General features: G+C 41.9%; 3 protein-coding genes across 3 annotated transcripts; 2 read left to right on the plus strand and 1 right to left on the minus strand.

The window, feature by feature from the left end:
- Positions 1–418: 418 nt before the first annotated feature.
- On the plus strand, positions 419–3,558 carry ccdc43 (coiled-coil domain containing 43). The gene is made up of 5 exons (XM_071925769.2): positions 419–603; positions 1,840–1,933; positions 2,687–2,822; positions 3,031–3,086; positions 3,305–3,558. The coding sequence occupies exons 1-5, from the start codon at positions 430–432 to the stop codon at positions 3,490–3,492; spliced, it is 648 nt and encodes a 215-aa protein (XP_071781870.2). The 5' UTR covers positions 419–429; the 3' UTR covers positions 3,493–3,558.
- Positions 3,559–5,404: 1,846 nt separating this feature from the next.
- On the minus strand, positions 5,405–12,063 carry moto (minamoto). The gene is made up of 6 exons (XM_078284521.1): positions 12,058–12,063; positions 10,457–10,626; positions 7,114–8,866; positions 6,375–6,509; positions 5,671–5,851; positions 5,405–5,592 (listed from the first exon to the last, which is right to left on the minus strand). Exons 1-6 carry the CDS (start codon positions 12,061–12,063, stop codon positions 5,405–5,407), a joined length of 2,433 nt encoding a protein of 810 aa, XP_078140647.1.
- Positions 12,064–14,074: 2,011 nt separating this feature from the next.
- Positions 14,075–16,960, plus strand: fzd2 (frizzled class receptor 2). Its single transcript, XM_071925709.2, has one exon. It carries the CDS (start codon positions 14,257–14,259, stop codon positions 15,895–15,897), a length of 1,641 nt encoding a protein of 546 aa, XP_071781810.1. The 5' UTR covers positions 14,075–14,256; the 3' UTR covers positions 15,898–16,960.
- The last annotated feature ends 153 nt before the right edge of the window (positions 16,961–17,113 follow it).

A 17,113-nucleotide genomic window follows, 5' to 3' on the forward strand; every position in this document is an offset into this window, starting at 1 on the left:
TATTATCCTGTATTATTCCTATTATTAGAAAGCTGTGAAATTGATAAATGTCTTTCCTTTAAGGTTTTCTTGTAAATTGTAAGCTAATGTACCCCGTACTTCTTGTAAGATAATGTACCCCGTACTTTGCACCACAGACTGTAGTACAAATTATTTGCACATAGCCTACTTAGATTTATTTTGTATGTTTCAGTTACTTTTTTGTCCAATAAAAAAACACCTCTTTTATTGCGCCTGCACGTCTTCCAGAGTAAACATAGTCCAATATGACTGGCGAAATGAGATTCCTACGTTCTCACCTGGACGGTTTTCCTCGTTTTTTATAAAAAAGAAAACTGTTTGGAGCATCTAAACATCTGTTGTATCACTATCTGCACAGGCAATCACAAAGGACAGCCGTGCTCTATCGAAGGACCCCAAAGGGCCAAGATGGCTGCGCCCGTGACAGACGCCGGGGAGTTTGAAAGCTGGCTAAATGAGCGACTAGACTCCTTGGAAGTGGACCGGGAGGTGTACGGGGTGTATATTTTAGGCGTCCTACAAGAAGAGGAGAGCGACGAAGAGAAAGGAGATGCGCTTCAAGGAATTTTATCCGCGTTTCTGGTGAATATCCACAGCGGCATGCCCCGCCTAGCTACTACCGCTGAGTTGGAGTCATTTGTTGTTGTCTGCCAAAAACTAGCGTTGGTGTCAGCTGTCATATATGGAGCAAGATACCGGCGTTAGTTATAGCAGTGGTTGTTTAACAGGGTCCAGGGACCCAAAGCACACATACCTGCCGTTCTCTCTTTTATGGATTGAACGTTAGGCCAAACTCCATTCAAAAATCTGGAGTCTGGGGTTAAATGTAGCCTTTCTTTTCAGGGAGTGCCACATAACATTACCTGGTAGAACATAATTTGGATTCGTTAGGGTCTTCTGGTAAATTCGGCATATAAATCCAACAAGCATAATTTTATTAAATGTCACCCTGGTACACACCACGGTGCATTTTGGTGGAAGAAATTGGTGGGAACAGGTGTGAGATTTAATTGAAATACGTGCTGATTGATGTACCATCCATTGGATCTGTATCTCTTCATTTTAGATAAGCTGTCATGACAGTCGTTGGTAAACTAGAGCAGGTGTGATGACAGTTTATCACGGTCAGCTGTTTCTATTATTAGCTTAAAGGGGAATACTGTTCAGAGAATACACATAAATCAGGAATACTGATAAATGTTTTGTCATGTTCTCCGTGTGCAGTTTAATCAGAGTATGTGAACATGAAAAGGCTGGAAACCAAGAGCCAATATGTAACGTCAACAAGCTAGCCTTTTCTATTGACAGTGAATGGGAAACAGGCGATGTGTACTCATGGAATCATTAATCTGATAACAATACATTTAAATCAAATGCATTATTTCACCTTTATGTATTTTACAACAAAATCATGCTGGCATTGCCCCAGTCTGCTTCCATTTCATTTCTACCTATAGAAGACAGAGGTGAATGTTCACTAGTACAAACTGAAGTGTGTCTGGGTGTAATAACAGTATTTTAATGCAAAGACTAAATTTGGTAACATTCTGCTTTAAAGCTTTTGAGTTACACTTAATTATATACAGTAGACTGTGGGATCACTATTAAGAGAAACTTAAGTGCTACAGTCAGTACGGACTAGCTGTGAATGAGTCCAGTGGGTCATATAGTCTTGTGTAGGCTACCGGTGAAATACCAGACTGTTGTCTACAATGTGTCCCATATGTACAGATTGTGCTGATACAAGGCCATTGGTTAGCACACACAAATCGGCTCTTGAGTATTTAATGTGAAGTATTAACTGTCCTTTGTGTGCAGGAGGAGGAAACCCTGGACGACGTCTGCAGACAGATCATCAAGCAGTGGACAGAGAGCTGCGCCCGATCAGCAGCCAAGGGCGATGCTGATGACGGTATTTATTTCATTTAACTTCTATTCACCCAAATTCCCAGTCTCATTGAAATGAGGGAGGGGAGGGGAGACCTGGCCAAGAAAGCTGCATCATGGCCAAGAAAGCTGCATCATGACAAACATAAATGTTTCAGAACAGCAACACACAGCAATGTATAAAGTCAAAATACAGTTAAAAGTCAGATAAAAGAGAGAACAAAGTAAATTTTTCTATATAAGCACTCCTAAATGCAATACTCCAATATGAAACCAGCAGGCTCCACAAAAATATTGAAATCTTGAACAAAGCAAAAATAGTTTCTGACTGAGTCTGCCACAAGATCCTTTATCAGTTTGAACTCCCAGAGAGATTCACTTTTAGTTTTAGTTTAAAATAATTTGCTTTTGAAGGAGCAGAGTGAATGAAGACACTTTTGTCTAAGTCTGACCTTAGGGGACAGATAACAAAAACAATTCCTGAGACTGCAATCAGAAATTCCACAAAGATTGTTTTGCCATTGCTATTACTGGAAAGTAATTGTCTCTGCACACAACCATACAAGTGTGTGTATTGTCTGGAGCCTTGAGCTCAGACAGGCGCCCTGTGGCTCAATCTGTTAATGTACCTTCATAATTGCAGCTAATTGCAAGTACTTGTTTATCACCTCAGCGGTCCAACTTTACTTCATAACAGCCAACAAGATCAAGTTTATTTGCAGTTTGGCTGTGTACTCTGTGGTAAGCAGAGCTCTTTGTGTGTTTCCCCTGTCTGTAGTTGAGGTTCAGGCCATCGCCAGCATGATAGAGAAACAGGCTCAGATCGTGGTGAAACAGAAGGAGGTGACTGAGGAGTCCAAGAAGAGGAAAGAGGCCCTGCTCGCTCAGTATGGCAATATTACAGACGAAGAGGAATATCCTTGGTTTTGCAAAGTGTAACGAGGGTAAGGCTACGTTCACACTGATTAGAACAGCATGTATGTTTCAACTCTGTGACTTTTCTTTGACCGTGCACAGGGAAGAAGAAGGTATACATCTTAGGTTGTGTCATCCAATGAATGTCTACTCAGAGGTATTCTTAGTCCTTAAAATGTTTGTCAGTTGTTTCCTTGACATAAGCACTGAAGCTGAGGAAGAGGAGTCAACAAGTGCGACTAATTTTCCTGTAAGTGATAAATGTATCCTTTCTAAAGCTATCTGTATGAAACCAGAGGAGGCCATTTATAATCACATTGAATTCAGTTGTTACCTATTGCAATAGGTGCACAACTATGGGTGTTTACACAAGTAATACACAGTTCCAATCATTTACGCCTCTGTAGTAGTAATGTAGGTAAATAGTTAATTAGAAGAACAGATTTGCTTTTGTCCAACTGTCCTTTACTGAGAGTGTCAGCGCTGTTCAAGAACACCAACGTGGAGGAGGTCCTGAGCAGGCAGAAGCAAAAGCGGGATCAGGCTCGCGAAGACGCTCAGAAGAAGAAGGAAACGGACAAGATGCAGCGGGAGAAGGACAAACTCACCAAGCAAGACAGGAAAGACAAGGAGAAGAAGCGTACACAGAAAGGTGAACGCAAAAGATAAAAGTGAAGAGAAAGGACACTTTGAACGTGAAAGGTTTTGTTGCCGGACAAAAATTAAAAAAAAGAATCAACAGTTGATGCCTCTTTTTAACCTAAACCTCACTGATGTGAACATGACTTCATTAAGACCCTCTTTGTTCATTGCTTTCTTCAACAACAGTGTCCTAAATGTTGTGCAGGTTTCAAATCCTGGCCATTAATTTTGTGCTTTTCCCCCTGGACTCTGAAAATGAACAGACTCTGGAAAGCTGTTGTCTAGGAGCAAAAGCTGGAAATCTGTACATGCCCTTGCCTTAGAGTCAGTCTTGCTATGTTAATCAGAAAAAAAAAAAAAATAGCTGTTCTTTTTATCTGCTACAGTTCCAGTAGGTCTCTGCCAATATGGTGTGGATCCAACTGAAATGTAGCATTGCGTAGCATGCCTTGCCCGAGCCTCGACGCAGCTGCCCCTGAAATGAGCAAAGTAGTCTACTTCTGAAAGACACATTGGATTGATCACTGTAGGAACGGAGGAAAAATGCCCAGTCCGTTGCAGATTTCTCATAAGAGCGCGTGGAGCTTCTGTTGCTGTCCAATCTGTGCCAACATGCTGCAAACGCCTTCCATCTCCACGTTTCAGTAAAGACAAATGTCCATGTCACGTGTGTTTTTTAGTGCTTTCATTTTGACGCTTTAGGTTTTAATTTCCCTGTCTATGCAGTTTGTCTGAGAATAAGAACAAAGCAGCGGTCAATACCTTTATACCTCAAATGTATCATGTACCATGACTGAATGTTTTGCAATGGGGTTTAACATCTTTTCAAATTAATAAAAACATTTTGAGCAATTTGAATTGCTTTATTTTTTTTGTTTCCAGTTGATGCAACAACTTCTTACAGAAAAAAAAGATCTGTTTAACAAAACAGGAACATTAAAATTACAGGGACCCGAACAACCCTGCTCTTATTCACCAAGCAGGTCAAAGGAGAGCTGATCTAGACTCAGCTAGTCCAGAAAGGCAAAACTGCTCCTAGATAATTATTCTCTAATTATTTATTTTCTTACCTATGTAATAGATACAGGCCTTGATCCCTGTCTCACACACTGTCATATATCACAGATAGTATTATTAAACATCATTCTTATCTATAATCTGAGGACAGTGTGACTAATAAATTTAAATTTAAAATAAGAAACATCGAAACAAAATTATTTTTGAAAACGGGTATCTTTTGGTCCAGTTCAAACTTCTGACCAAATGACAGATAAATAAAAACAATGGACTGATTACAGTGCATTTTGTTAACAGGAAAAATCAAAGCATCAAAAGAAATCATATTCCAATAAATAAGTAAAACAATGGGAACATTCACTGACATGTTCAGCATAAATAGTGCCTTAAATACAAATCTGATGGAGCAAGATTCACACTAATTTTGACCTGACACTAAACAAAATTAATTTAAGATGCGGCAGGATAAATTACATTTCATGCAATTCCTGCACAACAAGAGCTATGCGACTGAAGCTCCCTGATGCCAAACAGTGCAACCAGTATCAAGCTTCAAAGTGCTCATACTGTATGTTCGTCTACAGTGATCACCACATAGCAGATAAAATTTCTGATACACGACAGTGTGTCAGAAAGTCATAGAAGCAAATGGGAAAAGGAATGAGCCTTTGGTTGAAGTGGGGCCTTGAATTAAACAGCATAATAGAGAACTGCCCATTCAAAATGATGGCAAACAAACACAAATTGTCCGACATTGTTAACTGCTACATTCAATATTGAAGATTTCGATTATAGTTTTCATTAGACTGGTAATAATCAGCATATTCTCAAATTAACCTGCCTATGGGAATTTATACTTAGGATATTTTAATGTGGTTACAATTTCATCAACACATTTAAGATGTGCTTGTTGCCTACTAAATCATTCCAATTTAAAACTAAAGGAGTATGAGCAGCTGCTCTCCTCAAACGTGGCCTCCCTGACAGCATGGTGATCCGGCTTCTCCGCAGATTTGGGCAACGTCATCTGGAGGGCGCACCACAGCGCTGTGCGGGTCCTTCTTGTGGTCGCACACAAGTCCTTCAACGCCATGGCCAGCAGCAGGGTGTCTATCAAACAGAAGCAAGTTAGGACTGGCAGCGTTTCAGACAAAGCAGCTTATTCCTAACATTGCACTTCTGAGTTACCTCTGTCGTCTCTGAAAGGAGCCCTTCCCTGCCTCTGGCAGTTGGACATATTGACAAACTCCTCCTTGCGTCTGGCTTGGGTAACGCAAATAGCCACATAATGTCTGTCCAGTGCTGAGTTAATATTGGCATGGAGGGGAACGCTGCGCAGATGCTCCATTTTACCCAGAAGGCTCACCACCTGCAACACATGAACACAACCAATCCTTATAATCCTCTCCTGGCCTTGGAACACAATATCTTAAAGTGATATTCCACGTTACTAGAACATTAGCACTATTTACCGTGTTCACCTTTCAACAAATTTACTTAGGGTTAGGGTGACAAATATTCAAGCAAAGGTGATGCAGATCCGGAAAAAAGAATTACAATTATTTAATAGTTAGGAACGTATTGTTTCAAAAAGAACCAAGTTTTAGCTGTATATCCTTGTGCCATATGAGGTTTCAAAAAAAGATATTCCAAAAGATTAAATGATTTCCTTATTGGAGTCCCAGATGCTGTACAAGGTTCAAACAATACAAGTGAACAGAGACTTAAAGAAACCTCTGGGGCAGCAATTCTCTGTGGTTCACTGGCGATTGAGATGAGAGTGCTAATTAGAGCTAATAATTAGGCAAATATCACCTTATAAACAAGACTGCTGTGACAAAATTAACCTGTAGATGGCAGTAGGACAGCAATCATAAATTCAGGGGTCTCACCCTTCCTTGTTCTCGTATCTGGTTGACAATCAGATGGTCGACTCTCGTGGGGTTTGGTGGCATTTTGGGTAGGCTAGTGCTAGTCACTGCTGCAGTCCGATTCCCAGGAAATGTCTTGGTAAGGGTGGTTTCTGTCTAAAATTGAAAATAAATACAAGTATTTACAAACATGACGACATGACACTTGAAATCAGCACAAAAAAATCAAATTTTTTGGAAGTCAGAGTGAGAGAAGACCCAGCAGCAAACAAAAATAAAAATATATCTTGTCTGATTTTAAGTGGCAGTGATCATCCAAAGAACAAGACTCTGAAGTCACTAATTGTTGTATCAGGTGCACACACAATGATCAAGCTGTATCTTCAGTTTCTCATATTTATATTTATGATATACACAAAAAAGATCACACCACACCAGTCCCAACGTTTGGGTGAATGCCTTTATCAAGGTGGCTGGTGGTAGATAACAGGATATAAATATATGTATAGATGATATATGGAAGAGAGATTTCCAGGTGGAATCAAGCAGTCACACAGTCACACTAGCCAATGAATATGCAGAATAAGTGCTTGTGTGATAAAAATCTTTTTTTTCCAAAAAAGGGGCCACCTTGGTAAAGGCATTCAATATATTGATATATCAATAAATATAAGAAAGTGAAGAAACAGCCTGATCACTGTGTGTACACCTGATACATTTAGTGACTCAACTTTTTTCAATTCCAATTTTGAATGCACACCTTCTTTCTCTCCTTCTCCAAACACCTCCATTGCTCGTAACATTCTTCTAGGTGGAAGTGAAGCTGGCTCATCGGTCCTCCTCGGTTCTTCATCATCCTCGGGGACCTCGAGGCCGAAGCCATGCCAGGATAAATGCTCTCTCCACTGCAGCCCATCGCATCACAGAGGTAGGGGTTGAAAGCTGCAAACTCATTGTCTGACATCATATCGCCCAAATCCATGACGGGAACGCCGCTTCCATAGGGCAGTGAGGATCTCGAGCTAAAGTTAGACGAGTTAAAAGGCATGCAGGAGCGCTTTCTGGGGTCATTTACAGGATACATGAGAGGCACAAACTGCGGTGCATTCCCTGCACTGACTGTGCTGTTTCCTCCACCAAATCTCTGAGAGTTGTGCATGTTCCCCAGCAGGTCAAAGTACAGGTTTTGTGGGAGCCCCTGCTTCTTGTCTCCGTCTCTCATGTGAGTGTTGCTATGGGGTCTTATGTTGAAGCCTTCTCCCAGAAAGCCGGCCATATGCATCCTGTTCTTTTCCAACTGCATCTCTGAGCCCCCATCTCTCTTCCTGATGCTATCCAGGCCGGTCCCGGCCTGGCCCTGTCCTGGCTGGCAGTGGGTGGATGGCCCACCACCACGACTGTAGTCTTGAATGCACAGTGGGCCTCTTTGCATCTGGTGGGAGTGCTGTGGTACAAACTCTGACACAGACTGAGAGAAAAAAGATGTGTTAGAAGGTCCACAGTTTGCCCTGGGTGGCTTGATCTTGTTCTGCATCTGGCTCTGCTGGCTGTGATGCTGAGGGTGCTGGTTCATGCCCAGGGTTACAAGGAGTGAAGCGTTTCCTGTATGCGTGGCCATCTTGTTCTGGTACTGGTTTGTGGGGTTAAAAGATGCAGAAAGGGGTTTTGGTTGCTGGAAGTACTCTACGTTTTGCGGGTTGAACCCGGGTAGATTTTGGGAGCTACTATCGCCCTGAAATGTCTGTTTCCCCACTCCTCCATTTCTTTCCCTCTGCGCTGTCCCAAACTCTCCCACCTGCTCTTTTTGGATCTGCATTGTAGGAGTACTGTGTGTTGACATTGCAGGACTGGTGAATTTCCATTGTTCAGCCATGCTGTCTTCATAGTGCATCTCCATTGGCTGCCTGTGTGTGTTTGGAGGCTCTCTACGACGCAAGCTATCCTGCTCACCAGCCATTAAAGCCTGGAAATTGCTGACAAGTTTGTTGACTTCTTGTGGCGCATACTGTTCATTACTCATGGGCTTGACGCTGCTCTGGATGGAGTGGTCCGCATAATAGGGATCAAAGCATCGGCTGCTCATCTCGCTTTGAGGGGCAAAGACATCACTGAGGTCAGGGAAATTATTCATAGGCCCACTATTCCCTCTGTCTTTATCAGCTGAGATGTAGTCATGTTTACTTTGTCTTATCTGTGACAGGTAGGAGTTCCCCGTGCTGGGCATCGGTAGACCTGGTGGCAGTTTCTGAGGCTGGGAGGTGTAGCTGTCCGCGCCTCCGTTGGAGGAGGTAAAAAGGCTTTGTTGAGTGTTACCAAAGGCGTTGAACTGCTGATAAAACTCTTCAAAATATTTGTCCATTGGCTGCGCTTGTGCTTTATTAAAGGACTCGCGGCATGTATGGTTTGGAAGAAAGGCAGGGTTTTGTTGTGTTTTTGACTCTGACTGAAAGTACTGCAGCAAATCCTCTCTCATAGTCTTTGGAGACCAGATGGGCTTAAATGTGGATACGTTCCTGAAAGAAGAATTAAGGACTTTCTTTAATGCTAGCTTTTTTTAAAAAACTAATAAAGCAATACATGTGCAATATCTATTCAGTTTTTAAAAGCTAAAACTATGAAAAATATGTAATACAATATGACTGCATAATATAATTTTTTTTTTTTTTACTTTTAAAATTCTTTGAGAATGAAAACAAAACAAAAAATCCTGTGATCCATGTATTCTTACAAGTTGTCTTACTCAGATGACTGAATGTTTGACTCACCAGCACTGTGGTAACCCAACTGTATACAGTATAGGGCTGTCAAATTTGGCCAAAAATGACGTTCGATTATTCCTTCTAAAAAAACACATAGGTTCGAAGCATTCGAATATCTATTTTTGCGCATTATGTCCATAAGAGGGCAAACCAATACAACGAGAGACATAACTACTTGTATAGGTATATTTATTTCAACATAAACATGTCTTTTAAAAGATCTACATACCTACACATTACAAAATAAACAAATAAAATAATCTCCTATACCGTAAAACTTTTAAAGACCGTAGACCCCTCTCTCTCTCTCTGCGCCGTGGTTGGTGCTAGAGTGAGAACTGAGAACGCGCTGTCTCTCGGAGCGAGATCAAATGAATGATTCGTAATTGATATGTTATTCGATAGCCTAATTTTTATAGAGGTTAGGTAATATTCATACTGGTTTAAATACAGTTTGATACAACTTTATCTCGAGGTTCCACAATTTTGCCGTCTGACCAAAATCCGAAGTATTTCCAAACAGGGCTTTTTAGATTGCTTTTAGATCGGAGGGGGTTGTGAACTCTCTGCCATCATTACCACACGGTTGTTGTTGAATTATTCGCTTATTTCAGCTTGACCTACATTTCATTTTCAATCAATGAAAGTGACGTTGTGTGACTTCTGTCCGTCATGCAGTGCATTCAGTGCAGCGGCCCAGGCCCGCGCGAGAACTCGCGAGGCAGACAGCCGCGGTAGTGCTCCTTTTTTTTTTTTTTCACAATCGAATATTAATTTTCACAATCGAATGTCTGTTTTTTTTTACAATTCGATTATATAATCGAATTTAGAATATTCGTTGACAGCCCTAATACAGTACATACTGTAATATGCACCCCTCCCCCAAAAGTGAAAACCTAGGCTTGAATAACATACCCTTCAGCATAGTAGTTGTCCAGTGAATCTGCTTCCTCCAAAATATTTGACACTAGACCATGTAGATCTGCCTCCCCTTCACACTCAGTACCATCAGTGGGATTCCTTCAACATACAGAAAAAACTTCCTCAGCATTACCATGCAGCACTCTAATTAAGGCAATTTTCTCTCTGAAAACATTCACATAATAACATGTTATCAACTCCACAATGGGATTTGCACAAAGTACATTTAACTACCTCCAAGGAACAGGCTATAGTCTAAAACCTACTTCAATTTGGCAGAAATTATTATCAGCTTTTAGTTCTTTTTCTGCTACACTACAACACATAACACTACTGAGCCACAGTCTGTGTACCAATATACAGGATAGAGTACAGAAGACAGTAATCATGGCATTTATCCTGAACCCAGTTAATGCTGAATACCTGCTCTTAATATTGTTCTGGGCACAATGGATTAGTTCATAGGGATCGTCGTGAGCATTTTGAGACCAGGGTATGTACGCTGTGTCCTGTTCAGGCAGGGTGAAGCTGGGGACGGGGATGAAGGGCTGAGCCACGCTTCCGTTGTTTCCGCTGCCTCCATTTACACTGGACTGTGAGGTAAAAAAGAAAATTCTTATCAAGCTACAGCGTTAGAGGTTTTACTTCTTTTTTAAAACTTCCCATCACACCAAGGTGATGGATGCACATTACAAGATTTATTGAACCAATTAGGCACCACAAATCCTTCTGGATTTTTAAGATCACTGCTCTCTGAGAAAGCCTTTAAAAACATAAATGACACAATCATTCAAAAATCTTCAACATTTATGTGGAATTGCCCAATTGAAATTAAAACATGTCAAAATCTTGTCCCACAAAAGTTTACGTGAGGAAGGGTGATATCTTCATAGATGCCCTCATAGACTTTCTCTGAGCACAATGGTCTTGTGAAGTTGGCTGTGAGGCAATTATGATACCCAACTGATTCAACAAATGGTGGTTTCCACCATTAGATACCGTAATATAAAAAATAGCACTCACTCAACTCTAATTATATAGTTATTACTCATATTTCATTTCACATAAAAATGCTATGGGCCTGATCGTGCTACAACTTACCTGATGCTTGTATGTGGGAAAGAGTGAATTTGCAAATGTGTTCTGATGCCGGTCAAATGCCATTCTGACTTCCCTTGAACTTGCACTGATTTTAATGTTTAAGCCATTATTGATCTGGAAAGGTACATCAAAGAACTCATTGTTAACAAAGTTGATATCTATAACAAAATGTCACATAGCTAGTACTTAAAGTAATGTTACAAATTAAATATGACTGTGGCTTTGGTTCACATAACGACTGTTAACTACTGGTTTGGCTTGTGGGACTTGCAACCGTAGCCAAACTAACTTAACTACGGAAGCCGAGAACGGCCGTGCTTGCAATTTTTTTTTAAATGCCGTTTACTCGAGATAACGAGTTCATTATCTCATTATCTCGAGAAAACGAGCTTTGTTATCTCGAGATAGCGAGATAATCAACCCGTTATCACGAGAAAACAAAATGTCGTTTCCTCTTATTATAATATTTATCAGAGATCAGGAGTGCCATGCCAGCATGCATAGATGGCGTCTTGACAACTGTAGCAACTGATTTAAGCTGAAAATGTCAGATCAAGGAGTAACATTACCCATTACTGATCAACATCAGACTGTACTTCAATCAAGGTCTAACACAGGCAGAAATTGCATTGCGTCTTGTTTTCTCGAGATAACGAATAAATAAACCCGTTATCTCGAGAAAACGAGCTTTATTATCTCGAGATAATAAAATAATTAACTCGTGATCTCGAGATAACGGCATTAAAAAATAATTGCAAGCACGGCCGTTCTCAGCTTCCATAGGCTAACTGAGCAAGCTAGCAAGCCGACTTTTGTGTCTTGGCTAATTTAGTTAGCTCAAGTTAACGTTGCTTGCTTGATAATGATAGCTAAACTTTGTTAGTTATTTCAGTCAAAGTTAGCTGGCTAACCGGTTAGCTTACCTCCATATTAAGTGACGGAAAACTTTTGGAGATTAATAATTTACACATTTACGATTTCATTATTGTTCTTCACAGATTAAATCAAGTTACGTTACAAGTCGGTCGAGTTTGCCTATGATCTCGAGCCCGTCTCTCAACCCCGCGGAACGTATTGGTTGTCCTCGCGAATGTCTTGAGCGGCCATTGGCTGATGATGTATAATTTTTGTCCAATTAACATCAAGGGGGGATGGGCAGATCACAGCGGCATAGCAACAAATGGCTACGCAATAGACTGTAAAAATTGCTAGCAACATATGGGCAACATGAAAAACACTTGATTCAACCACCCGATGGTCTCACAATCCCTCCATTAAATGGTAGAAATGGTTTGACCTGTCCTGTATGAAACACGAAGCAATATAAAGTCATAGCAATAATAGATAATTTCCCATGACACGCCCAAACTGGCATTCTATTCATGAGGAAGACCCACCTTTTACTAATGATGTAAATTCTGTATAGTACACGTCAAATTAAGTAGCATCAACTAATGTAAGTGAGGACAGGGTCTTTTAAGGAGGAAAATGTAAAAAAATAAATAAAAAAAAGTATGGTTTTCTGAAAATACTATTGATCTTTGTTTAGTTGTTTTTCTTGTGATGATCACCTAGATCATAGTTCACCAACCTTTTTATTGACCATTACATCACTTAAGTATGACTATTTTGTTACTTTCTCATATTGTTTCTGTAGCCTACCTATGTTTGGTCTTCGGTAGACTTGAATATGATGCGCATTTTGCATATCATGTTTGCTGTAGGCTAAATTCACACATCTGTTTTCATATTCCCATATTCTTATATATATTGATATCTATCCAATTTTTACATTATTTCATATTGCACATTTCATATTTTTGTATGCCTAGATATTCTGCATTCATTCTTTCTTTGTCTCTGTTGTTATTTTGCACACCCTAATTTCCCCATACATTTTTATTTCATGCATTCTAATTAACATGTTCTAGGGTTCAAAATTGAAATTGTGGTTGCATATATTTATATAACTCCCATTTGATATATTATTATTTAGATTCTATTTTCTTTGCTGTATGCTATTACTATTTGCTGCTGCAATGATCCAGTTTACCAACAGAGATCTTTCTAATCTTTATCTTAGGCCTATCTTATCATAGATAGATAGATAGATAGAGAGATAGATAGATAGATTGATTGATTGATTGATCAACTAATGAGAGTGCCAAGCTTTGACGTGGGTGGGGAAGTAAAGGTGGGAAGTAGTTTCAAGCAGGTTTCAAGACCCCCTTCTGTCTGTCTCCTCCTTTCTCTGAAATCCACCGAGTTCAAGGGGAACTTGAAACAGTCTGGTTGGGCCACGCGACGAGCTGCTGCGTCAAGCCAGACAAAATTAGCCAGAATTAGCCAGAATAAGATCGGAAAACAAGCGATTGTGCCTTCAAAATAAAAGCATAAACATTGGCACATTAAAATAATTTGTGTGCACAAAGCAGGGTTAGACCGATATTTGGCTTTCATTAAAAATTGGATACTGGCCAGGCACTGTCATAATGCAATTTGATTTCAAATTTGTTCCAAAATGTGTCTACTATATTGGTTGTTTATGGGAAGCCCTTATCCCAAATTGTTTGTAGTGCAACAATTTCTGCATGAATACATTCTTATCATCCTCTTATTATTATTATTATTATTATTATTATTGTTATTATTATTACTATCAATTACTATTACTATGTTATTAATATTCATATTACTATTATTGGCATGATACATATTCAGGCCCTAGTTCCTCATTTTTCTCAATCATTTTCTACATATCCCTCCTTAAATATATTCTTTCTCATCACTTTGGTAATTTGCATTACTCAAAAAATGTTGCAACAAATGTTCGCCAATATGCGTTTTATTTTGAAATGTGTTACCGGAAGTCATATTTCTTGTTGTGGCTGACTTGACCCTGGTGATAGGATCGGCGCTGTAGAAAGGAAAAAAGTCAACCAGCAGCGAGAGAAGCAGAGGAGAAGCACAAAACGGACAGCGTTCACTTCTTCACTACTTTTTCTTTAGCGGACTCTTGCACAGATAGTTGGTCGCAAAACTCCTGATGCTACACTCTAAACAGATTTACAGCACTCTGATCTGGCTGAAGCTGTAGCCTAAAACTAAAATCACCCAGGAAAATGTTTTTTTGCAAGAGTTGGTGTATTGCACTCCTGCTGCCATTGCTGATATCAGCGCAGTATCAAGGGGACAACGGAATCGCCGTCCCGGAGCATGGGTTTTGCCAGCCCATTTCAATACCACTGTGCACGGACATTGCCTACAACCAAACCATCATGCCCAATCTAGTGGGCCATTACAACCAAGAGGACGCCGGACTGGAGGTGCACCAGTTTTACCCCCTGGTGAAGGTACAGTGCTCGCCGGAGTTGAAGTTCTTCCTGTGCTCCATGTACGCTCCCGTGTGCACCGTTTTGGAGAAGGCCATCCCCCCGTGCAGGTCGATCTGCGAGAGAGCCAAGCAGGGCTGCGAGGCGCTCATGAACAAGTTTGGCTTCCAGTGGCCAGAGCGCCTCCGCTGCGAGAACTTCCCCGTCCTGGGACACGGACACATCTGCGTGGGCCAAAACGACTCCTCCGCCGCCACGGTCCCGCCCGTCCACGTGCCCGTCCCCGGGACCCCCGGTGTCCGGGTCTACTCCACAGCTGACAGGCCTTTCCGTTGCCCGTCTGTCCTCAAAGTTCCCCCCTATCTGAATTATAAGTTTCTAGGGGAGGCGGACTGTGCAGCTCCCTGCGAGCCCTCAAGGAGCGGAGGTTACATGTTTTTCACTGATGAAGAGATTCACTTTGCACGCATATGGATTCTTGTCTGGTCCGTGCTCTGCTGCGCCTCTACCTTATTCACAGTCACCACCTATTTGGTGGACATGCAGCGCTTCAAATACCCTGAGCGGCCCATCATCTTCCTCTCTGGTTGCTACACCATGGTCTCCATAGCCTACATAGCTGGCTACTTCCTGGGGGACAAGGTGGTGTGCAATGACAGTTTCAACCCTGACGGCTACAAGACCATCGTCCAGGGCACCAAAAAGGAGGGCTGCACCATCCTCTTCATGATGCTCTACTTCTTCAGCATGGCCAGCTCCATCTGGTGGGTCATCCTGTCCCTCACCTGGTTCCTGGCGGCGGGCATGAAGTGGGGCCACGAGGCCATCGAGGCCAACTCTCAGTACTTCCACCTGGCGGCCTGGGCGGTGCCGGCCGTCAAGACCATCAGCATCCTGGCCATCGGGCAGATCGAGGGGGACGAGCTCAGCGGCGTCTGCTTCGTGGGCCTCAGCAGCCTGGACCCTCTGCGGGGCTTCGTGCTGGCCCCGCTCTTCATCTACCTCTTCATCGGGACCTCCTTCCTGCTGGCCGGCTTCGTGTCGCTGTTCCGCATCCGCACCATCATGAAGCACGACGGCACCAAGACGGAGAAGCTGGAGCGGCTGATGGTGCGGATCGGGGTGTTCAGCGTGCTCTACACCGTCCCGGCCACCATCGTCATCGCCTGCTTCTTCTACGAGCAGGCCTTCCGCCCCCACTGGGAGCGCAGCTGGGTCAGCCACAACTGCAAGGGCCTGGCCATCCCCTGCCCCATGCAGGCCGCGCCCCGCATGACCCCGGACTTCACCGTCTACATGATCAAGTACCTGATGACGCTCATAGTGGGCATCACCTCCGGCTTCTGGATCTGGTCTGGCAAGACTCTGCACTCCTGGCACAAGTTCTACACCAGGCTGACAAACAGCAAGCATGGAGAGACCACTGTGTAGAAATTAGGCCAAGCAGCGGGACTTCTTTCATATGTTGTCAGGACTGATGTGTGTATTATCCTCCCCAAGTGATAGGTAAGTAGCACAGAGTTTAGCTTAGATTCCCACAGCGTTTGTATTCGACTCAGTTGTATAGCCATACATGCATGCCAAATTGAGGGTTTGGGTGTTAGGGTTTGACAAAAGGACAAGCTGGATAAACAAGGACCGAACCTGACTGTCTGAACAAATAACAAACATGGCTACTATGGATGCCATGTGCTGAGATGCTCTCCTCCCCCCCTCTGGCCCTGTTCTGAAAGCCACCATAAACTCAAGGGGAGCGAGGATCCGACAGCAAGGAACAGTGAGAGGGAATGAGCCATGCAAAGAATGGCCACTTATCGTCTCTCTCTGTCAACATGTCACGTGTAATTAAATGAAATTGTAAATAGTATTTGTAAAAACATGAAATTCTATATTTGTATTTAAAGAAAGTAAATGTTTTTCTTATCTGCCAGTGTGCTTGCTTTACTTTTGCACTGCAAGGAGGCCATATAGGTCTAGACTCGCTCCTCCTTTATTGTTTCCAGGTAATAGATGATTGATTTGCTTGAGGACTTCAAAGAATATCTTTATTTCAGTCTGTTGTATCATATCAGGGAAGCTTTCCCAATGTTCTGTCACACCTCTTCCACAAAAGACATGCGGTGTATCTGAACAGTAATGAGTCTCACTCATCAAATAATCATAAATCAAATGCGTGATAAATCCCTAGTTAAGATGCTTTCCCCCCCCCCACAAAAATGCAGTATTCAATGTTTTCTTAGCCTTTTCTCTATAATATGTTAACCTTTTTCCTGAAACTCTGGATAAACTATGTATTGCAGCATTGCTAGTGCGTTTTTTGAACTACTTTACTTTGTAAAAGGGCAGCCATGTTGCCTACTTGCCTTTGCCACAGTGTTGACAGTTGAGTCACACCTGAACATCTGTTACCTCAGACTGTGAGGCAACTGTGAAGAAGATTATTGGAAGTCTTCATGGAAATTATTACACACCATGTATGCAGCCTTCTGTGAGATAGAGGGAATGAGCACCTATAAAGGCAACTGTAAAGATTTAAGGCGCCTGTCCTGTTAATCACTAATCAAGCCCCCTCCCAGTGCGTTCTGAAAGTTTTCACGTCTGTATGTTTTGTCTCAGAGAAACTGGCGCCAGCCTCCTGTTAGAATGT

This window comes from Centroberyx gerrardi, chromosome 7 (assembly GCF_048128805.1).
Source record: "Centroberyx gerrardi isolate f3 chromosome 7, fCenGer3.hap1.cur.20231027, whole genome shotgun sequence".
In the NCBI taxonomy this organism is placed as follows: Eukaryota; Metazoa; Chordata; class Actinopteri; order Beryciformes; family Berycidae; genus Centroberyx; species Centroberyx gerrardi.

Coding starts and splice junctions, on each gene's coding strand:
- fzd2 (XM_071925709.2), top strand. CDS start 14,257: ATGTTTTTTTGCAAGAGTTGGTGTATTGCACTCCTGCTGCCATTGCTG.
- moto (XM_078284521.1), bottom strand. Junction 6,510..7,113: donor TGGAGAAGGAGAGAAAGAAG/GTGTGCATTCAA, acceptor TTTCAATTTTAG/ACAGAAACCACCCTTACCAA. Junction 5,852..6,374: donor AGATACGAGAACAAGGAAGG/GTGAGACCCCTG, acceptor CATGTGTTGCAG/GTGGTGAGCCTTCTGGGTAA.
- ccdc43 (XM_071925769.2), top strand. CDS start 430: ATGGCTGCGCCCGTGACAGACGCCGGGGAGTTTGAAAGCTGGCTAAAT. Junction 2,823..3,030: donor AATATTACAGACGAAGAGGA/ATATCCTTGGTT, acceptor TGACATAAGCAC/TGAAGCTGAGGAAGAGGAGT. Junction 3,087..3,304: donor TTTTCCTGTAAGTGATAAAT/GTATCCTTTCTA, acceptor TGAGAGTGTCAG/CGCTGTTCAAGAACACCAAC.